The 24987-nt window shown below is 40.2% G+C and overlaps 1 protein-coding gene across 4 annotated transcripts; it reads left to right on the forward strand.

Annotated features, from left to right (window-relative positions):
- The first annotated feature begins 13726 nt into the window (after positions 1-13726).
- Positions 13727-24928, forward strand: prkab1a (protein kinase, AMP-activated, beta 1 non-catalytic subunit, a). Of its 4 annotated transcripts, none has more exons than XM_078271511.1 (8): positions 13727-13825; positions 15660-15871; positions 15976-16145; positions 16951-17044; positions 17457-17571; positions 18440-18573; positions 20601-20669; positions 22840-24928. In XM_078271511.1, the coding sequence occupies exons 2-8, from the start codon at positions 15722-15724 to the stop codon at positions 22915-22917; spliced, it is 810 nt and encodes a 269-aa protein (XP_078127637.1). In that variant the 5' UTR covers positions 13727-13825; positions 15660-15721; the 3' UTR covers positions 22918-24928. The 4 variants fall into 4 exon arrangements, with proteins under 4 accessions (XP_078127637.1, XP_078127636.1, XP_078127640.1 ...); XM_078271510.1 differs by having other exon boundaries at positions 15689-15871; XM_078271514.1 differs by having other exon boundaries at positions 15703-15871.
- The last annotated feature ends 59 nt before the right edge of the window (positions 24929-24987 follow it).

The following is a 24987-nucleotide window of genomic DNA, read 5'->3' on the forward strand; positions in this document are numbered from 1 at the left end:
AGAGAGAGAGAGAGAGAGAGAGAGAGAGAGAGAGAGAGAGAGAGAGAGAGAGAGAGCGAGCCCTATAGTCTAGAGATGAGCGGAGGAAGAAAGACGTGGTGACACGATGACATGCGGAAGGCAATTTAGCGAACTGGATGAAGCACTGAGAGACAGCAGATCAAGCTATCGACAGAATCTCTCCTCCTCCGCGTCACCTCAATCCCACAACACTTGACAACACACCCACCCACACACACACACACACACACACACACACGCTGATTGACACCGATGACGCAAGTGACAGCAGCTGTCACAGGTCCCGAAAAACTTGACGGCTTCCAACAAATGTGAAAGATCGCACACAGTAAGACAACTACCCACCCACGACTCAGTCAGTGATAATTCTGAAACTTAGTAGTATAGCGATCATGCAAACAATCAGACAAGCTCCTTACACTCTACAAAATGACAAACACCACACACACTTTATGGCCCTCTAGCTGCATAACACACCTCTCCATGCGAGTACATTAGTGTGACATGCTGTTACTCTTTCAAGTATTCATTCCGTTGGGCCTCATCATGTCCTAATAATAATTCCATGCTACTGTAATGGGATTGTGTTATTCGCCATCACATTTTTTTTTAAATCACAGTACACAGAGGCACTTGCAAATTCAAATTCATTACTGGTACTGTTTGACGAGTTTGTCGACTTCTGGGAGGAGATTAACCCTGCAGCTGCCATTATCAGAACGTATACCAAACGGGAATCAAAGCTATCTGCGTACATAATATTATATGAGAAGAAGTGCTATTCATGCCAGTATAAATTATTATTATGCATTAAAACGCTGTATTTATTCCTGTATCCTCTGATGTATCCTCTGTTTTCCCCAGTCTCATCCAAGAGTCTATGTTCTTCTGAAGTACTAACCGTGAAAAAGGATGTGAACGTTGATGAAAGCTAACCCAGTTAAAGACGCGCATATACTGCCATATAATACATGTTGTTCCTGTTGTGCTCAGAGCTGCACTTTGACAATGTGGAAACATCTGCCCTCCTGTTCTACTGTCATTATTTCGACTGTGGGAATGATATGTGGATGGACTACTGTGTGACATAATCACTGTAATGAAATACTGGAAGACAATGGGAGCTCTGGTGCAAACATTTGTCCTTTGTCAATATGCAGAAGCACTGTTTAAAATATTGTGGTGGAAAATGTGGTGGGAATTCTATAATGTTACAGGTTATAAAACAATTTAAATTACTGCACATAATACTGCCCATAGAAGCACTGGAAACATACTGTAACATGTAAAACTTCATGTAGTGTTTATGCCATGTAATGCCAGGTCCTCTTAGCGAATAAAGTATGGTTATGACATGAATCTTGATGTGTCTGAGGGATATGTCAAAGTGCTGAAATAAATGCATGGCATTTACTCTCAAGAATCTTGTCTCTTCACCTTTTTTATAGCGTGAATGCTAACAAAAGAATTTACCATAGGGATATCACAATATTAATTAAGGCCGGCTACACACTGGATGCGTGTCGGGAGCGTAGCGTGAGCGTGGTGTGAGCGTGGCGTTTCTGTTGTGTGGCGGCTGCGTCGATTTTTGTCTTTTCGCACCAGAAACGTGTCTGACGCGGCGCTGCTGCTGCTGCTGCTAGCCTTGTCTGTACACATGTATGTTTCCCATTGATAAACTGCACTCAAGCATTAGTATACATCATGTTAAAACATAAATATATACTGATTTGATTACAGCAAAGACAACATCGGCAGTATTGACGGCAAAATAGGCTACAGAATATTTCTTTCTGTATTGACAGGTGCAATATTTTGATATTATCGATAATTATTTTTTAAATTACATTTATGTCAAAACTTTCAAACATCAAAAAGTAATTTATTAAATGTATTTGTGTCAAAATGACATATAAACATCTTTTCCTATTCTATTTTGAATGGAAACGCTTCCAACACGCTTGCGTATCGCGTGAAAAATAGGCGCCGGTTCTATTTCTAGCATGCGCGCGTTTTCGGCGAGGCTCAAGCTGCACCCGAGACAACCGTGTCACGCAGGCAGTGTGCAAGCTCTAACCTGTTAACATGGGAGCCGAAATAACAACGGACACGCCACGCAGCTGACACGCTCACGCCACGCATAGTGTGTGTAGCTGGCCTAAGAATAATTTCCCGATAAATTATGTAAAAATGTGTGTAAACTTACATATATAATCATCAAATTTATATTCCATTTAATGGCTAATTACAATGTGTATGGAACATTAACTTGGACACATGAAATTAAAGTCCAGTATTTTCCTACATATGATTTGCATACATTTATAAGATACTAAAGAAGAAAATTGCGTATTTAAGACTATTATCTTTCAGTTGTTGTCACCTGTCCCCCATGATAAACACGTCTTCTTCCTTGTTTGCTTTCATGTGAAAGTGGAACTTGCCATGTCCGCTACTGCTACTGCAGCACGGGGCTGCTTAGCACTGTAGTCATATGAAAACCAAAGTATGTTTCTGTTTAGTATAATTAAATGACCATGATGTTTTCTTTAATAATGAAAATGCTATTTGTAGCATCACTGGTAGTAATTCTACATGAATGAGGGAATTTAGTGTGGCTGCCTAGCAGTGGAGGTGAGTATAAAAAAAAAAACAGATGTTGAATTAAAGACCAAAAGTCACAACGGAACAGGGGAGAAGAACAAAAAAAGAAAACACAGAGCAAATAAACTGCAAACACTGCATTAACACAGTCTCACAGAAAGCTGCTCCCATTAACAACTCTCCCACAGTCAATGACTAAGTGGCTTTATATACCCCTCCTGGCTCCACCTTTATTGGACTTAACCACTGCGTGGGGATTAGATAAACCAGAAGACATTTCCACTTAAACCTGATCCTAACATAGCAAAGATTTGAATGCCAACGAACAGCTCGCATCAGTGCATTATCCTAAATAACCGTAAACTGTTGAGCTGGGAAGATGTCATTAAATACAAAAACATCTGTCTGGTGCACAAAATTCTTCAGAACACTGCTCCTCCTCCTTTGAACTCTTTCATAACCCAACGTGACAACAGCAGTCAGATCAGGTGACTTCTAGAGGTGACCTTCTAATTCCATTCAGGAAAAGTACATTTGGCCAATTATCATTTTCTGTTACGGCATTACAAAACTGGAATTCATTGCCCACTACAATCAAAGATATACATATTCCACCTTTACAACACACCTTAATACATGGCAGTCCGATAACTATTACTGCAAACATTAATCTGTCAGATGCGATGTGTGTTCGATGTGACATAGTCATTGTTGCTGTCGCTCCATCTCTGCTGCCTGCCTCCGTTATGTCTTGTATGTGCTTTCAATGTGGCCTCTGAGACTTTTCTCCTTTCTCTTGTCTTCTTCGTATTGTATTAACTGCGTGGTCTGCTTTAATGCCATTGCCATTATCTGTGCTTGTTTGTTTGTGTGCCACTTCTTTGTATGTTTTAACCATTTTTGCTTAGGCCTGCGGTTATTATAGATGTAATGTAACTCATTTTAATATGTTAACCATTGTATTTTACGATGCTCATTGTCAGCTGGCCGGGGACTACAGCTGAAAATTAGCCGTTGAGGCTAAAGCTGCTCCTTTTACTGTATAGTTAAATAAAGGGGACTGTCCACGGCATTATAAACTAATAAACTAAACTAAATGATATTTCAAGGTCAGCAACTAATAATAAACTCCTCCCCCTATGATGAATTTTATGCCCCCCACCCTAAGCCAACAGTGTCTGGTCATAAAGAAAGATGAAGAGACTACTGGGCCCTGCCCTTCTTTTTCAGCCCAGATTGCCAATTGACCACAATGACACTATTAAAAAAAAAGATTTAGAAAACATCACCAAGGTTATTATTTGCACAGGCAAGCATATAAACAAAGGAAAACCTATTTAATTTCATATCTCTTTGATTAAATTAGAAATGAACCAACTGATTGATGGCTCCACCCTGTGCCTAACGAGGCACAGGGTGACCTGTTGACAGTGATTGCTGTAGAAAATCTAAGCAAACAGGGCATGTGAAAAGGTATACAGGGAAGCTTTCACACTAATTATATTTTAATTATGGTGCATTATTAATTAAGTCCAACTGAGGTTTGACACTTCTTTTGCAAAAGTTACAGCCAGATATACAATCAGTCAAACAGGCAAACACATATAGAGGCAAATGGCCAAAAAAAGAAGAACAAAGACACTTGATTGTTCCCTAAAACCATCCCTTGTGCAGCAATTGTCCGTGGTTTTGCACCTGGGTGGGCTGCCCATATGCCACAGCACGCCATGAATGACGTATGTTGTCATCATATGTATATTTAAGACTCTTTAAGAGGGTTCTTGTTTTAAAACAGCATCTGGAAACACTAAAAAGTCAATTAGAGATAGTGTTTTCAACCGACTCAGTGTTAAGAGGGTTAACATGAGGTTAAAGCTGATAAAAACGGCTTACTTTTAGTTGACGGTAACCTCTGTCATCATGAGGAATGAGAAGCCTACTGCTTTGTTTACCTCTGGGTTTTTTTCAGTATATGACAAATCATTTTGAGAACAGTTTAAGAATCTTGCGAATCAGCAAGAGGACCTGTCACGGCCATCACAAATATTCACAAAAAAGGCTCAGCAATGGCTTAACTTCTTAAGCAAACTTAAGAAGGCAAAATCCCCGTGCCAAGTTAGTTAACTTTTCTAGGAGCAATAGAAAGCATTTTGACTGGAAACTTTACAAACTGGCATGGGATGTGCAAGACCGGATGGCTCGGCAGAGCGTGATTAAAACAGACCATCTACCGAGCATCAGCGATATTGTTTAAATGAGCCCAAACCCAGGATACTAAAAGCCAATGTCTACCATCCACAGCCTGTTCAACCTGTTGCTTCAATGCAATTTGCTCCTACCAGTGTATCACCGTGTGTATTTTGTCCATGGCAAATCCCTGCCAATCGGTCCCTAAATGTCCCAGATAAATAGTAAATGGCGTAAACATATTCGTTGTAAATCTCTACAATCATTCCCCAAAAGAACCAAGCAGGCCTGCCTTGTTGCACGATCCAAATTTTCTTCAAAACTTGCCATTTACAGCGTGTAGCTTGCTAGCTCTAAATGTTGTGTTGTTTCCCAAAACGAACGGAGTTTTGCAAGGTGAGGGACATCTGGCGGTTATCCGATTAACCAGTTAATGAACTGTTGATCCAGACTAGAATGCCTCTGGTTCCTGAAGTGATTTTCCTCATTTAATTTCTCCATTGACATTTCAGCAAATGCTTACATAAAGGCAGTTTTAAGCCTGGAACAAAGCCAACCAGCTACAAGATGAATTGTGACCATTAAACATTTTGAAAAAGGCTAAAAAGGGGGCGGCTTCTGGCTCACCCAGTGGGAGCATTCCCCCATGTTGTTTGAGTCCTGCAGCGGCGCAGCCGTTTTAATTGAAGCAATACACCATGTCGGGATGGACAATCTACTCCTCCATGCATGTATACATACAAGAATTTCTCGCTGAATTTCCAATTGATTTTCAAGCGGTTTGCTACAAATGTCAGACATTTATGCTACAGGATACTTGGTTAAAATAAAAAAAAATACCTTGTCTTGTGTAGATGGTAACAGTGTGTGTCTTTAAGCCTTAATATAATTTGAACATAAAAACAAAATTCACCCTGTACAGAAACATGTTAGTTTCTGCTGTAAAGTTGGAATTTTTTAACATGGGGGTCTATGTGGATTGACCGTAGACTGTCCGGGTCTGAAAAGTGAAGCCAATGCGGAATGCCTTAAACCTGCATTCTATCTAATTTCCAGCAGGGGGCAAATCCACTGGTTGCAAAAATAAGTCAGTTTCTATAGTGCAGTGGTTCCCAACCTTTTTTCCTTGTTGCCCCCCCTACTTATGTCTAAGAAAAGCTGAGCCCCCCCTCCGAAACCGAAGTTGAGGTAACTCTCGAGATAGAGCCTTACTTTCTTTTTTGATACAGAGCAGTTATCAGCACTTTTACGTTTCTCCGCCATGTTTCATTCATAAACTAGTGATGCCGTGGCAGCAGGAAAAACGAGGATGATAGCAGCTAGCAGCTGACCTGATGACAGCAAGGGTCCCAGATTAAGAGCTCCCGGAGGTTTGGCCTACTAAGTAGCCTGCCTACAATTTTAAGCGAGAACAAATATATGTAGTTTTTATACAGACTTTTGTATACATTATATATTCTAGTGTATTATCATAATTAGTTTAACATGTGCACTTTTTTTTTTTTTTTACCTCAACCTCAAACCAGATAAAGACTTGCGCACCCCCTGTGATCTTTGTCGCCCCCCTGAAGGGTCCCCGGACCCCAGGTTGGGAACCACTGGTATAGTGTATGGGGAAATGACCCTACTTCTCACTTGATTTATTACCTCAATAAACATTTTCATAATGGTTTTATTGCCTCAAATCGCTACTTTCAAGTCTTCTTAAATACAGCATGATGTCAGTGTTGTAAATTCTTGTCCTATTTATTTTTAAATTGATGATAAAGCAGGGGATGCTTTAGGGGCGTAGCTACACGCCAACCTGTCAATCAGGACAGCGGCTTAGCAATGCTAACCATGGCATTGTGTACATTAATGAATAATGAAAAATAGCTGTGAACTTGGGTTTTGTCTACGTTTTCATCTTAAACATTGACCCTCTCACTGTGCGTTTTGTAATTGAAACATTTGGCCGCCTAAAAATGTCTTGTTCAGCATTCTGCCAATCAAGCTGAGTAGCTACCGCCAGCGTTAGCTGGTAAAGTTTGCCGATTTTTGGTCGTACGTGCAGTTGAATTACGCTAGTCCGAAGGGTCAGAAGGGTTTAAAATCGGCAACTTTCCCCATTCAGCATTTAGTTTAGTTCAGCGCCATTGCAACCATAAACATTAATGGCTTAGCCACGTCATCCTCACCAGCTCCACCCTCTTGTCAAAAATCGTCACATCCGATTGCAAAAAACATCTTACTGATTTATTACGATAATGAACGATAATAGACTTTAGTGGTAGCAGGTCGCTATAGCCGTTCGTGGGTTCACATGTGCGATAAACATTTCCATGGTAACAGCGAGCTCCACCAATCACAGACGTCACTGTTACGCTTAGGATTGTGGGTAGTCTAGTGCTCCATGACATCAGGAATAAAACATGTTTTTCTTAAAACAAAATTGATATCATACGTACTTGTGGCTTCTACAGATGCATAAACCTTTGTTTCACAATCCCATAGCTCGTGATAAGTCTACCTTGGATGGTTTAGACATTATGGCTATTAATCAAAATCCTCATGGGATTTTCACTTCCAGAACCACACTTTTGAGCTCTATAATAATAAACTGCATACACGCCAGACTGGAAAGCTTGCAAGGTGTAGCAAACGTAACTCTGGGGGGCAGGGATTAGCCAACAGTCAATTAAAGTGTAAAGTAGCAATGAATTTAAACTTCTTTAACATTCAGCCAGTTATCAGATCCCTCAGTTTGATTGCCTTCTGCTTACTATTCTAAGTGGCTGGAGAAAAAAACATGGTATGATATAACTGCTGCTTCATCAAGTGCGATTGCACAGATTATACATTCCACAGAGGGGAAAGGGCTTTCTCTGAAATGCTTACCCAGCAGGGTCGTAGCACAGTGACAGTCAGAAGTAGCAATTGTGGAGCAGACAGGAGCTGCCTATTCAAGCTTACATCAAGAGAAGAGCGTGCCTTAAATGGCCACTGGACCTTTCACCTGACTACAATTAAAATGAAAAAGCATCTCATATCACCAAGAGGTGACTTTCTCACTAAGGGGTTTACCAGAGAGAGAGGTGGACAAAAACTGTGGTTTGAACAGTGCTTTGCAGCTTCCGAGGGCTTTTCAAGCCTTAAAGTCAACTTGGTAGTAGTCAGACACCGTAGCTATACATGCCCTGAAGCTTGTTTTACTTTTTTTATCTGTCAATAAAAGAAAAAAATAGAACTTCCAGCAGTAGCATCTCTCCAAATGTTGAACTGAAGGTCAAACAGTAAGAATGGGAGAGAGAAACACACAAAAACAAAACAGAAAATAGAGATAAAAGAACACAAAGAAACAGTGTGTGTGTGTGTGTGTGTGAGTGTGTGAGAGAGAGACATTGCTTAGATGAGGATGTTATGTAATGTAATTGTTTCATAACAGATTTGATGATGGCGTTCTTGACCGGGCTAATTGCTACATTTAATGCTCAGTCAAATGCGAAATTTGAGCTCTGAATTAGTCCAAGGTTGTCCCACCCAAATAGCCTCACAAATTATTATGGGCTAATGAGAAAGATCGTTTCTTCAAACACAGGCCTAGTACACTTACAAAGTTGGAGCAAAATATAAGACTTGCCGGTTTGATTATAGGCCATGAAAACAGCAGTATGTAAAACAGTGAATAGCATAAAAATGTGCCTTTATTTCTCTTGTGCTTTTATAACATCTTAATAAAACACACCGTGGCTGTACAAACAGCAAGAACGCACTGCAAAAATGTCTGTTTCAATTTCTTTCTTTTTTTTGTCACATGAAAACGTACAATTCCAGTGGAATCTTATCCCACCAGCTCCTCAAATGTGTGAATCATTTAATTATAAAGCAGAATGTGGCTGTCAAGTCAGCACACAGAAACAAGTTCACCCAGTTGAATGGCACCAGCATTTCAGGATCAACCCATTCTCTCTCCCAACTCGTAAAATACTGACACTAGGTCAGTGGCTCTCAGCGTCGGATACCGACGCAAAAATCGCCCTCTAGTGTCTGTACGGGACGCACAGGGCAGAGCAGCTGCTCGGCTGCGGCGCTGTAAGGTGACGTAGTATTAAGAACGACAACAGTAGCGAGTAGTATGAAAGACCTATAATTTGCGTTAGGAGGTTGGTTGGGGTGGTGGATGGGTCAAACAACACAGGACTTTCACCCAGGAGACCGGGGATCGTGTCCCGTTCTTGTCCGGTGTGTCACTGAAACGTACATTTTGTAACCCTACCCACACTCTTTTCCTAAACCTAACTGTCCCGTTCTGGTGCCGCATGTTAGTTAAACGTACGTCCCGACCGAAGGGCTAGAGGTGAGTCCCGGGAGTGTCAAATGGTGACGCTGAGAGTCCCGACCAAGCGCGTCTAAATGTGACGCTAAAGGAGACTTTCTGCGTTAATAACAAATGCCAAAGTCTTGGCAAAAGGACACCTCAGCACCCGATATCACGCTTGAAACCGACGGAGGCACGGAGGCCACCTAGCTCACCGTCCGACACTAGTACACTGGCTAGCAGGATCGTTTGAAAACCTTGACCGGCCAGGCTGGCAGAGTCAGCAGGAGACTGGTGAGTTGATTTCCCTATCATGATGAGTGACTCGTAGTCATGAGGTAGCTGCAGAGATGGTCTTGCTAGCTTGAGCTCACCTTTACCACCTTTTCTTTGGTGTTTACCGAGATGTTTACATTTGAAAACTTGGCCGATCCTGATTAGGGACTCTTAGTCACATGTCATCACCGTCCGACGTCAACCACATAAAGCACTAATATTTGTAAAATAGACAAGTCAGCATACATTTTGCGGAGCTGACAGAAAGGCGACTGGAGAGGTCTGCGCCTTTAAAGGCCTTTTTGTCCAGTCTTAAATCTAATTAACAAATATGTCAGTGTGATGAGACAACTTTATGTTACCAATTGAAATCAACATCTTTTAAGATGTTCTCGAATCAGGTATAATTTGTGAGTATGTTGTGTTTTACGCTATAGTGACATTTCTAAAAACATTTTTGACAGCACACATTTAAACCCAGTTGCTCTACTTTTGCACAATCCATTTTTTATGTTTTGCACATATTGTGTCAAGGCTTAATGATGACTCTTTCTTAAAAGGTGCTGTAGGTAGGATTGCGAGGATCCAGGACTTAGCCAAAACATTTGAACATCGACAACTTCTCAGTCCCTCCCCCCTTTCAGGTAAAGCCCAAAACGGTCTCCTAAGCCCCTCCCCCCACAAGGGAGAATGAATGCGTGTGCATGAGCAGTGATTGACACGCAGTTAGACACCCTCCCCTTAAAGTTTCATGTAGTTCTACTCGAACATAGGGTCAGTTTCAGCAGATATGACAGAAAGTTAGTTTTATAAGTCTTACCTACTGCACCTTTAAATAAAAAAAGTGAAATTTAACCTTGGACACTTCACTCTAGCTTCAACTTGTATTGCCTGAGGATATTGACAGTTCTTATATTCTGTTCAACAGAGTTTTATAGCTGCAGTGGTCCGTATGACACAGTTTGATGGAGGTGTCAGTGAAATCATCCATTCAGTTGTTCCACTTCTAGTAGACAACAGCCGATCTTGACAAGATGTAAGGCCATTTGACTAATCAAGTTTTCAAGCAAGCAGTGTGAAACTCAGACAAAATAAACAGACACGTCACTGCTGTACAGTATATGTTTTCAGGATTTAACTCAAGGTCATGCTGTTAAAGGATAAAGCTGGCAATATTCTATTTTTTTCTTGTAGTCAACAAAGTTGTGCAGCCAACGTTTGTAGCTTTTTACTCTGTGCAATCCACAGTATACACATCAATGAGCCACAATGCTACACTGGCTGACATGTTCCATCATTGCCATGAACATGGGCACTGTAGTTTTTAAATCAGTCCCACACACACCATTTTGTTGCTGTAAATAGAGAGCACTGAACGTGTATCAATCCGCCTCTACAAATAGTCCTTAAGAAATGCACAATTTACTCTTGTTTAAGTAACGTCAGGGATGGTAGGGAAGTCAGAATGCATGGAGAGATGGACTACTGTAACATTGTTGTTTTTTTTGGCTTAATAGGTTTTTTGGACGATAACAAAGAGAAGAAAAACACAGAATAACAACTTTTTTCCTTTAAGCCTCGACAGAAAGATGATCCTCTTCCATAATATTCAAAATTTTAGCACTTCAATAAAACACATTTTCATTCAATGCTTCACAAAGGAGAAGTGTGACTTTGTGAGTCATGCCATGCCCAGAGGAGCTCAGTATAAAAGGTTATTTGGCTTGTCCTACAGAGAATGTATCAGGACCAGCTGCTCTGAGGTGCTGTGCTGTGGCTGGCTGCTGCTGTCTGATGGCCTCACTCTGCAGGGATGAGTAAGGGTAAACAACAATGGGCAGTATGGGCATGGCTCTGGGGAAGCAGTGCCAGAATGGAGCCACAGTAAAATGTCAGCACATCAGTCACATCAGAGTTCATCAGCAGGTCTGTTGGCCAATTCAAGATTTCTAATGAGGCTTTGAGAGCTCTCCCAGTTTGGGCTTTAGCTTTAGTCTTTTTGGCTGTAGAGTGAAATTCTATTAAAGAGGACATTCAGGTCCTCTTTAATATTATTATTATTATTATATTATATTATTAAGATGGAAATTCTCCTAATCTATCTATATAAGAAATCATAATATAAGGTTGATATAGGGAGATCTAGATGGACAGAAAGTAGGAGCTCTAATCACATTGGATGACAAAAAGTCATAAGAAGATCCAGTATCAGGGCTTACCCACTCCCACCACAGTCCTTGTTCTACCATTGCCAACCGATTATCAACACATCAAAACTAACAACACGCCATACCATAGCTCTGATCCATTTTTAGATCCACCTCCGTATGCAAGCGAAAACATCACATCCCACATCCACCAGCCAGCCCACCTTCTTCCTTGGATCCCACTCACTCGGTCTCCTCGGCTGTCGTGAGCCAATTACAGCTGTCTGGTTCCAGGACGGCAGTCTAAAATGCCTGGCTCTTGGATTTTTAAAAACTGATTTGATGAAATACTGAAGTGCTTTCGTGAACGTGTTGTGTGGCATGTATCTCTCCTCTATCGCCGCAAAAACATGCACATATAAATTATTTTAATCACACATGAACAGTCTTCTTGTTTTCACTTTTCAATAATGTTTTCTCCCTGTTAACAAGCCATCTGAGAATAAACCAACAATATAAGATGTTTATTACAAGGCATGAAGGCTGTGAAGGGAAAAATGAAATCTCTGTAATTAAACACCCGGTGTGAACTGACATCTGTGCACTGCATTCAACTGTGACCGTGCACATAATTTGGAGCTGTGTCTGCTGTGACATTGTAGATAACAAGGCCTTGTGAAATGTAGATTCTTCCATTTTTAAATGGTCCTGTGAAATCTAACCTCCCTTCCGTTTGCACATCTCTGCTGGACACTTTATTTTTATTTAGCTCCTCATTATGTGACAAAAGCCTCCAGCATTCACAGCCCCCCTGTGTGCCGTTTGGGGGTGAACATCATTAGTTCTATTAAATTTGTGTCGAAGTTTAGGAAAAGATAATTGGTGGAATTATACAGAATGTTGGTGAGTGGACAAAACAAAGATGCTGTTTTGGCTTCTGCTGCAGCTAAACACGACTCTGCATACAGAAAATATTGTAAGAGAAGGTACTGAACTGAATCCCCAAAAAGTGAAGAAAAATGCTACTCTTTACAGAAAATCCAAAAAACAACAACAACGTGAAAATGACACAAAATGAGAACATTGACAAACAGGAGATATTTTAAAGTGGTCCAGCACAGGTGTAACAAATAACGTTGATTGTGGCTACGCTCCATTAGGCATGTCACCCGTGCACGCTGGCTCACTTGGTTGGCTCACTGGCGCCCCTGAATTGGAACATCGTTAATGTTATTAATTACGTCTGTGCATTTTCTGCTACCACAATTCAAAATATCTGCTTCATCTATTGACAGGAATACTGGCACAACAGCTGCTCTGGGACCTCAACAGCTGTGTCAGAATGGGTTCCCTGACATTAAGAGCTCTTCTCTACAGAGAGTGATATTTTTGGCATCACATAACTTACAGGAAACAAAGTGTGGCCTTGGAGTTTTGAAAGTAACCTTATAAGACATTGCTACAGCTGGACCTCCGTATTTCAAAAGGCCACTTAAAGACCGTTTTTTTGGGAATGGCAAGTTGCACTCACCCACTGCACATGGTGTACTGCTGAACAAACTCCCGGTAAAATGTCAAGGATGGTACAAAGCTGTTGTGTTTTCCTTTTCTATCAGTAGCCTAAATTTAGCTGAAGGCACTTTCACCAGCTGAAAGAAATCATTAATCAGTAGCATGACATTAAAAACTACAGATCCTAAAATATATTTTGAATTACTAATGATCCATGGTGCAATACGCTATGCCATTATTCTATCACCCTATATTTAACAGCATTGGTCTTTGTAGTTCATATTTTTTGGGAAGTGTTACAGGGGTCACCTAATTATTTACAATTATTAATTAACAGTTGCATTTCATTCACATCCCTGAAATTACATCAGTTTTACAGCAAACAAAAACATTTTAAGTACATTACAAAAAGAGAGCTGTGTATTTTCATACTGTACTTTGTCACTGTATTTGACCCACGCTTCCATCTAGTGTTGAGTATATCAAATTACATTACATAGCCTTTCAAATATAGTCATGATTACAAAATATTACAAGACTGCCATTGGTATAAACTGTTTAAATACAATAACAAGTACATGTTGGGAAATATTATAGTGTGTAGTTATTCAAAAGTTTTTAATAAAGTGTGCCCATAGCTTAGGTTTTTACGTTTGGACTACTGCGCGTGCGCAAACCAGGGGGCGGGTTTGTTTACCGAGACAAAATGTTTTGTTTTCTAACCCGATGAAATGGGGCAGATGAGCTAACACGGATACCTACGACGGTAAACGCTTCTTAGGTAAAAGACTAAACAACTGTCTGCATATATACTCAGTGCATGCATTGTTTAAATTGGTATCACGTCTATGTCGCAGCCAGTAATTAACAGGAGGTCCAACCGGCTAACGTTACACAACACACAGAGCCTAGCTGCTAACTGACGTTAGCTTAGGAGATAACGGTACCTCTTATTGCCACTCAGGTGGCTGAAACTAAATGACCTGCCGTCAGTCCACTCCTTACAGGCGATTTAAGCTATATTCCTACACGAGTTAGTATTGAATGGAGCTTATTTTGTTGCACATAAGGTTTTAAGATTAGCTAACATAACGTTAGCCGTGGTCGGGGTCACTAGCTACCTTTGGTGGCTAACGTTAATGTAAATATAATTTAGCCTTTAACGTAGCTATAGCCTGTAAAATTAACCTTAACGTTAATAAACTAGACAAGAAGTCGTCCGAAGCACTGCAGTGCCGTTGTGCTAGATGACTAACTGTCTAGTATGTCTTGCATATTATTACATCCGTTTTACATTAACGTTATCATCTCACTAACTAGCTAGCTAATATTTTCAGAACACCATGACTAGAGGTGTAAACAGCAGTGACGTTACTCACAATCTTGATAGCGTTGCTATCGTACAGTGGGAAAATAGGATACTCCCAACTCCACCAGCAATGTATGCAGAAAAGCAAAACCCTGAAATACCAACTTATAATTATGTACAAAATAAGAACTTAAAAAAAAAAAAAATCATTTGTTTGTTTGTATTTCACCAGAAAAGCCTAGCTACAGTATTTGAGCAATTGAACACTAGCACTCACATTAACCCTGACTCAGACACTGAATACTTACACCTTTTTCTGTCACCCTTTTTGTATCACTTTAAACTGAGTTTATTTATTAATGAGACATCCAATAATAATAATAATAATAATTGAATCAACAGCAAATGTGTCAATAACGTGTAGGGAAACAAGTATACTGCTTTTAAAAAGTACATTCTCCAGCTTTAAACAACTTTGGTTGAAGTTGTCTATGTCACCTCTGGTAGTTGGTTTCATTTCATTAAACAAAAGGTATGAAACTGAATTTGCACTGACTTGAAACATCCTGGAAATAGGTAATCCATTGCTGTAAAAGCCATATCTGCCTTTATTTTGTCAAGGTTATGTCACCATTGCTGACTTAAAATTAAAAATGAAAGCCAATCTCAAGAAGGTTTCTAGTCTTTATATAGTTTTATCCTGGAGTGAAATTAATTGTTATACACTTTGAAAATGTAGTAACAGTCCAATCCATACAAACATGCTGGTCTCTTAAAGAGAGAGAGAGATAGTATCATGCTGAAAGAAATGTTATGTGTGGGTAATTTGGAGCGTAATGTAGCAAGACGCTTAAAATCTAACTGCAGGCCCCCAGGTGGTGCATTTAAAAAAAATACTTGTCCACTGCTATTCACTTCCCAGTTCCAGGAATTTGTTTTATGATCATGCAGCTTGTTTTGTGTATAAAGCCATATTGTGCAAACAATGGGTACATTCAGATGTCAGATGATATGGTGGTGTGAAAAGTGTCGTGTCTCTCCCTAAAGTGGAGTAAATTATAAGCCTGTCGAGTCCTTCTACATGGCTCGGACCCACTGCTGCTTGTAAATGGCTATCTGCACATTTGAGTTAACTCATTCATTGTAAATCATTCTAGCTAGGATCGTTAGTGCCCAAGGTATAGCATAGCTTTTCATTTGAGTGATGAGGTCGTAAAAAGCAACTTTTGTTTCCTGTACTTTATCTATTAATGATTAATTAGCCTACCTTATGAATGAAAAAAAGAAGTCGTTAAGTCGTGTACAGTCTTCTCTGTGTTGGCTTTTTACTAATAGTGACCGTGTACCAGCCTACAAGAAGACAGCGCCATGGGGAATACCAACAGTGAGAGGGCTGCCATGGGACAGGGGGAGAAGGCTCAGAGGAGGGACAGCCGAGGAACCAAGGACGGAGGGGGGCCAAAAATCCTGATGGACAGCCCAGAGGACGCAGATATTTTTCACGGTGATGACATGAAAGTAAGTTGTGCTGTTGGCTCAGAGACAGGTTATCTGCTGCCAGCATGGTCATTCCCATTTTACATTAGGTTTATTAATGCTGGTTGTTTGATGGGTATTTTTAGGCGCCTTTAGGGAAAGAAGAGTTCCTTAAATGGCAGCAAGACTTAGAAGCAGATGACAAAGGGCCAACTCTAGACCGCCCCACAGTCTTTCGCTGGACTGGAGATGGCAAAGAGGTCTACCTCTCCGGATCCTTCAACAACTGGGCCAACAAGATTCCGCTTATTAGAAGGTGAGGTAGCGTCCTAAACTCTATGGAATAGTGCGGGGTTTTTTTTCAGTGTATGAAATAGGCCTGCACGATTCGGGGGAAAATGATTTTTTTAGCTTAGAATTGATATCACGATTCTCTGCCACGATTTGTTTTCTCACGAAGTGTAATGTTTATTGCACACATGAACCATGATAAAACAAAACAAATTTGCAGTACCAACCATAGATGTATTTTGGCACCTATAGCACAAGCCTGTAAACATAGAGGCTTCAGTGAAGAGAAGGGAGAGCATTGCAGCGCTTGGGAGCGCTTTAAAACCTATTTTATACAGTCTATGTTTAAAACTCACAGAAGAAAGTAGTAGCGTTTGTCATGCAGTCGGCTCATAAAATGAAATGACAAAGTCATAAAAAAAAAAAATTTATTTAAAAAATTAAATCGTGAACAGGGTGAATCGAGATCGCGGTTTTATAACGATTAATCGTGCAGGCCTAGTATGAAATGTTATAATTCTTCACTCATTACTAGTTAACTCATGGGAAAAGATTTCTCATTTAAGCTAATTAAAAATCAAATGCAGCTGTTGCGAGTGATTTTCACGAAACGACAGGATGTTTTTATGAATGAAACGGGTGAAGTGATACTCCGAATTTCACTACATCTCTAAGTGCCTGGGAGTAAGAATGATTTTCTAGATCCAGTTTAATGACTCGTTCATTGTGTGCCCTCACTAAATAGGGGGCATGCACATTATTAATGAGGTGGAGGTGCTGTGTTAACTCACTGATGTGCCAAATGTTCCCTTTTGTCATCTGTGTCAAAGTCAGAACACCTTTGTGGCCATTGTTGATCTACCTGAAGGGGAGCATCAGTACAAGTTTTATGTGGATGGCCAGTGGACCCACGACCCAGCTGAGGTCAGCATTACATAATGAATCATTATGAAGGGCGGTAGGTTGTAGTAATACCAGTAGTATATAACCGCAAGTGTAGATTGTGTATTCTGGCAGCAAGCAGTAATCTGAGGGAGACTATATCTATTATACCGTGTAAATATAACAAGCATTATCCTGTTTATCTGTAGAAATACAGCAACGCGTGAATTTAATTTGTCCTTTATGCTTGGCAAATTGCGCAGTGAGAGACATTTTTGAGAGAAGGTCTGGCTTGCATGACTATTGTTCGCCTGTAATTTGCCTTTTAAACTGCTTTTCAATTTAAACCGTGATTGGACATTTATTCTAGAAATGGTATGGGGTCTAGCTGGATTATACTTCTGAGTTTCAGTTGTGAATTTGATTGCCTCATGCTTTTTTTCCCCCCTCACAGCCAGTTGTTACCAGTCAGCTCGGAACAGTCAACAATATCATCCAGGTGAAGAAAACGGACTTTGAGGTGTTTGATGCTCTAATGGTGGACTCGCAGAAATGCTCCGACATGTCAGGTGAGTGCTGACAAGCCTTATCGATGACCGTCCTGTTAGATTCTGTGACGGCCCGGTACGGAAAAGTGTGTCTACTCTAGCCACTATTATTCAACATCATGTTGAATTGGGCTATGTTTAGACGGAAACGATCTGAATAGAAAACGCAAAAGTGGCGTTGCGTTCTCACTTTTTATTCTGCGTTTAGACGAGCGTTATGGGGGGGGGGGAATCTGTGTGCATATGGTGACGCAAAAGTGTGTGAAATGCGATGTAGTATGCACACCAGGCGGCTAGGTGGTAGTGTGAAGCACTGCCACACTAACACCACCAAGTCCGCGCACCTTCCTTCTACTTGTTTTCCTCTCCTCCTCCTCCTCCTCCTGTCTCTGTCTCTGTCTCTCTCTCTCTCTCTCTCTCTCTCTCTCTCTCTCTCTCCTCTCCTCTCCCTAGTAGCGCAAAGCGAACAACAAAAGCTGACAATTTTGTCTGGCCAGACGAGGATACACACACACACCCACACACATGGTGCGCACGGCGCACACACACTCGCACAGTGCGTTTTTACCCTTTAGACGTGACGGTGGAGCGTTTTTAAGATTTCCACTCTAGAGGGTGGTTTAACTTTTTTGCGTTTTTAAGCCCCAAAAAAGTCTAAACCAAAGGCACATCTGATCAAATATTTGGTCGTTTTCACCCGCGAGCGTGTTCGTGTAAACAGGGCCTTATTTCCCATGATCTTTAAGTTCATTTAGAAATGAAAAATGAGTCATTTTAAAATGAAAATGTAGCCATGATTTCTAAACAGAACTGTGGGAAATGTTTGAAAGTTATGTTCTGTCTCAGTCATACTGTTCCACCCTTGCGCTGCCCTTTTTCCCTTCATTAGACCTCTCCAGCTCTCCTCCCGGGCCCTATCACCAGGATGCCTATGTTCCTAAACAGGAAGAGAAGTTTAAGTCTCCACCCATACTCCCACCCCACCTGCTACAGGTCATCCTCAACAAAGACACTGGGATTTCTGTAAGTAGCTATGATGCCATTAAATGAAGCTCATTCCACACAGTTATTTCCACTGTGGATTTTCCTGGAAGAATGAGCTTTTTGTCCTAATTGTCTTTGCTGTATCTGTCACATTCTATACAATACGTGAGCTTGAGATACAGTCAGGTCCATAAATATTGGGCCATCGGCACAATTCTAATCTTTTTGGCTCTATACACCACCACAATGGAGTTGAAATGAAACGAACAAGATGTGCTTTAACTGCAGACTTTCAGCTTTAATTTGAGGGTATTTAAATCCAAATCAGGTGAACGGTGTAGGAATTACAACAGTTTGTATATGTGCCTCCCACTTTTTAAGGGACCAAAAGTAATGGGACAGATTAACAAACATAAATCAAACTTTCACTTTTTAATACTTGGTTGCAAATCCTTTGCATTCAATTACAGCCTGAAGTCTGGAACGCATAGACATCACCAGACGCTGGGTTTCATCCCTGGTGATGCTCTGCCAGGCCTCTACTGCAACTGTCTTCAGTTCCTGCTTGTTCTTGGGGCATTTTCCCTTCAGTTTTGTCTTCAGCAAGTGAAATGCATGCTCAATCGGATTCAGGTCAGGTGATTGACTTGGCCATTGCATAACATTCCACTTCTTTCCCTTAAAAAACTCTTTGGTTGCTTTCGCAGTATGCTTCTGGTCATTGTCCATCTGCACTGTGAAGCGCCTTCCAATGAGTTCTGAAGCATTTGGCTGAATATGAGCAGATAATATTGCCCGAAACACTTCAGAATTCATCCTGCTGCTTTTGTCAGCAGTCACATCATCAATAAATACAAGAGAACCAGTTCCACTGGCAGCCATACATGCCCACGCCATGACACTACCACCACCATACTTCACTGATGAGGTGGTATGCTTTGGATCATGAGCGGTTCCTTTCCTTCTCCATACTCTTCTCTTCCCATCACTCTGGTACAAGTTGATCTTTGTCTCATCTGTCCATAGGATGTTGTTCCAGAAATGTGAAGGCTTTTTTAGATGTTGTTTGGCAAACTCTAATCTGGCCTTCCTGTTTTTGAGGCTCACCAATGGTTTACATCTTGTAGTGAACCCTCTGTATTCACTCTGGTGAAGTCTTCTCTTGATTGTTGACTTTGACACACATACACCTACCTCCTGGAGAGTGTTCTTGATCTGGCCAACTGTTGTGAAGGGTGTTTTCTTCACCAGGTAAAGTATTCTTCGGTCATCCACCACAGTTGTTTTCCGTGGTCTTCCAGGTCTTTTGGTGTTGCTGAGCTCACCGGTGAATTCTTTCTTTTTAAGAATGTTCCAAACAGTTGATTTGGCCACACCTAATGTTTTTGCTATCTCTCTGATGGGTTTGTTTAGATTTTTCAGCCTAATGATGGCTTGCTTCACTGATAGTGACAGCTCTTTGGATCTCATATTGAGAGTTGACAGCAAAAGATTCCAAATGTAAATAGCACACTTGAAATGAACTCTGGACCTTTTATCTGCTCCTTGTAAATGGGATAATGAGGGAATAACACACACCTGGCCATGGAACAGCTGAGCAGCCAATTGTCCCATTACTTTTGGTCCCTTAAAAGTGGGAGGCACATATACAAACTGTTGTAATTCCTACACCGTTCACCTGATTTGGATGTAAATACCCTCAAATTAAAGCTGAAAGTCTGCAGTTAAAGCACATATTGTTCGTTTCATTTCAACTCCATTGTGGTGGTGTATAGAGCCAAAAAGATTAGAATTGTGTCGATGTCCCAATATTTATGGACCTGACTGTATAATCAAAACATCACAAGTTTTTTGAAGAAGCAAGGTTCCTGTCATAGGCTCTTGTCAAGTAACCAATCTATAATAAAAATAGTGAAATCACAAACATCTGAGACCGTTACACCATCAGAAGATCTACAGAATGCAATAGAAACGTGGAAACGGAAAACGTGAATATTGCACATGGAAAAATGAAGAGAATGTGATTCAACATGTTTGTTTTTTTTTCTATATCTTTTCATATTCAGTGTGACCCTGCATTACTCCCAGAACCCAACCATGTCATGCTCAACCACCTCTACGCTCTTTCCATTAAGGTAAGGTCTCAAGTTAACTGAATCACATCGACAAGTAATTGAGTGTTTGTGGCAAAACTTTCTGTGGTGACACTTGAGAAATGACCAGCTTTGTTAGCATTTTTAATAGAACCTGTGAGCTGCTCCAGCTGTTAGCGAGCTTCTGCATAGCTTGCACAGCAGATTGTATCTGTGAAATGCCAACAATGATAACACACTGCTAACAAGGGAGCTGAAGGACAGATAATTGCCCTTTTTATCACATTGTGACAGGAAATATAAAGATGGAAATACTAACAGCAGTGTCAGACTAAATGGGGGAAGTATTTATAAATAGAAGACAAGCAGAGCTCACACTTGTACCCTGCTCGTGGATTCCCATCTAGACCACATACAGTATTTTCCATATGAGTTAGCAGCTGGCCAGATAGTCAGTTATTAACATTTGTTTTGCCCAGTTGGCTTAATCTGAATGTATGCGTCTGTAATGGTTAACTTTGTTTTTAGTACGAGTTTTTCTCTCAAAAAGGGACTCGGGTGTTAGCAGCTTTGCAACTGTGATCTCACAATTTTACAAAAGGCAGATAAAATGCTGTAATGTATATATGAAAAATATATTTTTTTATTTTATTTGAAGTTAATAGTGAGACTTTTTTTTCCCCCAGAGGTTTCATAGATGCACTGGCAATTAGGGAACAGCAGATCTGGCCCTGCTGGAGCTCTGTTAGTTGTTCCATGTTGCTCTGAATATTCACAAATCGTCGGTTTGCTCTTTAAGGCTGACAAATGCTGCTGCATGGCATGGTTACTGGATGGTTTCATAGCTACTAAGCTAAAATAAGCCTAATAGAAAGCCACATTTCTGTTGGCTATATAATAGAACAAACAGGGCACTATATACTGTATGCCTTGCATTGAAAGTTCAAACATTGGACATTGGGGAGTGTCAGAAAGTTCAGGATGCATCTGCTTTGCGTAACGAAATAGCTTGAATTTCCATACTATTTGATACCTGAGCCATACTGTGTGCGACTGTAATCAGAGCCCATGTTGAGGGTCCCCCCCCCCCCCATTCAACAGGAACGGCACACTTAAAGGTGTAGTTGACCTTAATGACATGTCAGAAGGTTCACCTCCTCACCTTTTATGTAATCAATCGTTCGCAATTGCAATAGTTTAAAGTGATCTACTTAGAAAAAGCACAGAAAAATGTCCTCATCTGCCTGGATAGTAGATCATTTTCTCTAACAATGACTTGCTAACCTGTATCTTAAAACATGCCCATATGTACAGGGAAACAGTTTTTGTTTTCTTTAAACTTAAAGGTTGTGATCCTATCTAGAGATGCACCGATATACCGGCCTGTGACCGGAATTGGCCGTTTTTCACGTGCTCGGCCATGACCGCCGGTCAATGCTACAATTAACTGACAACATAAGTTATACGAGTTACAGTTCTCAAGGACGCACGCACACACGGACGTGACAGCACAGTCTCTTTTTCCTTTCTCTCAACTTTTCCGCCGCGTGTCGCGCGTCGTGAATTTCGTGAATTAACCTGCAACATGTCAGCGTGTGTGCAGAAGATGACAAGTTTGCAATGTGCAACACCTGCAAGGAAAAAGTAGGGCGTGGAGGGACGACACCAAAAACCAAAATCACATTTTTTTAGTTGGATATTGGACGTGAAAAGAAGGAAATGGTTCTAACATTGCACTTTAGATGTGTGTGAATTTCCCACACCAGGAGTCATTTATATAGTTCTATTTTATAGTGATCCATTATCTGTTCAGAAAATGTTCTATGCAAAATGTTCCATTAAAGAAGAGATAGAAAATCAATATTTGTGTGTGCTGTAAAGTGGTTAGAAAAAATGAAATCGGAATTGGCTAAAATCGATATCGGCTGGCCTAACTCAAAGAAAATCGGAATCGGCCTAGAAAGTTGTAATCGGTGCATCTCTAATCCTGTCCTTTCATGTAATAGTTGCAGTAGACTCTGTTGCAGCTTTGCATCCACAACAGATGAGTCACTTAGTGGGTGGCCCTCCCACAAATCTATGGTTTACAGTATTGTGACACTTATTGTTCCCATTGGCATGTATCTTAGCTGCAAGCATGCATTTCATTGTTTCCAAAGTGTTTGTTTTTTTTAAACTTATTTTTCCTTTATGTTGTCTTTTTCTGTCACAGGATGGAGTGATGGTGCTCAGTGCGACACACCGCTACAAGAAGAAGTATGTCACCACCTTGCTATATAAGCCCATCTGACTGAAGACTGCCTTTTCAATCCCGACCGAGTGTGTTAACTGTACACGGAGTGTACAAAATATTAGCTCCCCCTGTTCTTTCTATAACGCAGAGAGAGCAGGTGAATCCGGGACATACCGCCTGGATGACAATCTCAGGTTAAGCTAAAGCTAATGAGAGGTTAACAGCTCAGAGATTATATCTTGTACACTCACTGTATACCCAGTTGTTGTACACATCCGTTTAGGATGGTACAATGCCGCTCAGTCACTCCAATCCTACATAATCTGCCTTTATTTGTTCACTGATTACCCTCTGAGGTTTTCAACACTACCTTTTGCTTAGTAGACATAGAGAGGCAGTACTAATGAGGTAGGACACTATGACGTGTCTATGATCAAAACAGACAGAAAGAGGAGGATTGGTAATGCTGGGAAAATGGGGCTGAAAGTCCTCAGATACGTGAGGCTGCTGTAGTGTTTCCCACTATTGAGAAGACAACAGCGCTACAATCAAGAATGTGGACGTCAAAGAAGGAACACATGCACTGCAGTAGTTCTCCACTGTTTTCATTTGCCTGTTTATCATGATACATTGCTGAGTTTTATTTAGTGATAGTGAAAAAGCACACAGTAGATATTTTTTTATCATTCAAGTGTTAAGTAATTGTTTTTTTTCTCTTTCTACTTTGGTTGATGATGTGGTTTGTTTAGTTGTCAAAAGTGTTCTATAGTTGGTTGCAGTGTTGTGGTAAAGACTTAAAAAGAGCAGCTTGTTAGTTGGGATCAAGACAACGTAGTTAGACCAAAACTACAATAATGATTTATCATTTTTTGAGAATTAATTTTTGGTCTAAACTTGATTAGCACTACGAGAACAAAGTGTATTTTTAATGTAGAATATGCATACAGTGTATGTACACTTGCAGCACGACAATGTATCAGAAGATGCTTACCCTTTTGAACGCAAAAGAAGGTTAAGTGGTCTTTTACACTGAATAACATAATGTTCCTTCTCTAATTCTATATAAATGCATTCCAAAAATGAAGAGTCGCATGAAGTAGTTGTTGCCCTCCGGCTCAGTCAATATGGCATCATTGGTTTTGTGACATCGAACATAACCAATCTTCAGTAGCAGTGCCAGTTTCAGATGGTTGATGAAAAAACACTAAAGACATGTTACAGGAAACCAAAATATTTAGGTAGACATTACCAAATCACTTATGAAGGGACCAGCATAGGATTATGGGTTTATTAGAGTTTATTATTATTTTTATTTTTTTTATAGTTGACATGTTTGTACTCTTCATGGTTTATGTATTTCATGAAGTATGAAAGACTGGAATGTGTTTTAAGTTAAAGATGTGACTTGTAGCATCCATTTACATCAATGTTTCATTGTCAAACATTGATATCTTGGTATAGTTTCCACAAAGTTAATTATTTTTGTTCTATGCTACAGGCCAGTAGAGGCTGACGATCTCCTCAGAAAAAGGATCTCATTTGTTTGCGTTACTTCTGCCATTGTCTCAGAACTAACATGGTAATATTTTTTTGATGCAGAAATGCTAGACTTTCAAATAAATTGCATTATCACTAACAACGTTGTTGGCCCTTTGAACCTTGCTGGTGTGTACACTTTCTTTTTTTTCTCTCCATTTTCAGAGACATTTATTTTTTATTTTGTATAGGACTGCAGCTTTTGATTATTTGAATTCGGGATTAACGTGATTATTTTCTTGAGTAACGGATGTATGGTTTGGTTTGTAGAAACACATAATAATGAGAAATGCCATCACAATTACCCAGAGCCCAAAGTAACAACTTCACAATGCATGTTTTGTTTAACCATATGTACGAAATTCTAAATTATTAAGATCAATTCAAACGATCAAAATAATTAAAAGAGAGAGAAGCAAATCCTCACATTGGAGACGCTGGGAGTGTGGAATGTTTGGCATTTTTGCATGAAAAATTACTAAACCATTTTTGAAAAACTGTTTTTTAATAAATCTCCAGCTGTCCTTACGTCCCTACGTTTTCATATATTTTGTGTGCAAATATCTTTGTAAAGTAACTGGTAACTAAAGC

The sequence above is a fragment of the Sander vitreus genome, chromosome 16 (genome assembly GCF_031162955.1).
Source record: "Sander vitreus isolate 19-12246 chromosome 16, sanVit1, whole genome shotgun sequence".
NCBI lineage: Eukaryota > Metazoa > Chordata > Actinopteri > Perciformes > Percidae > Sander > Sander vitreus.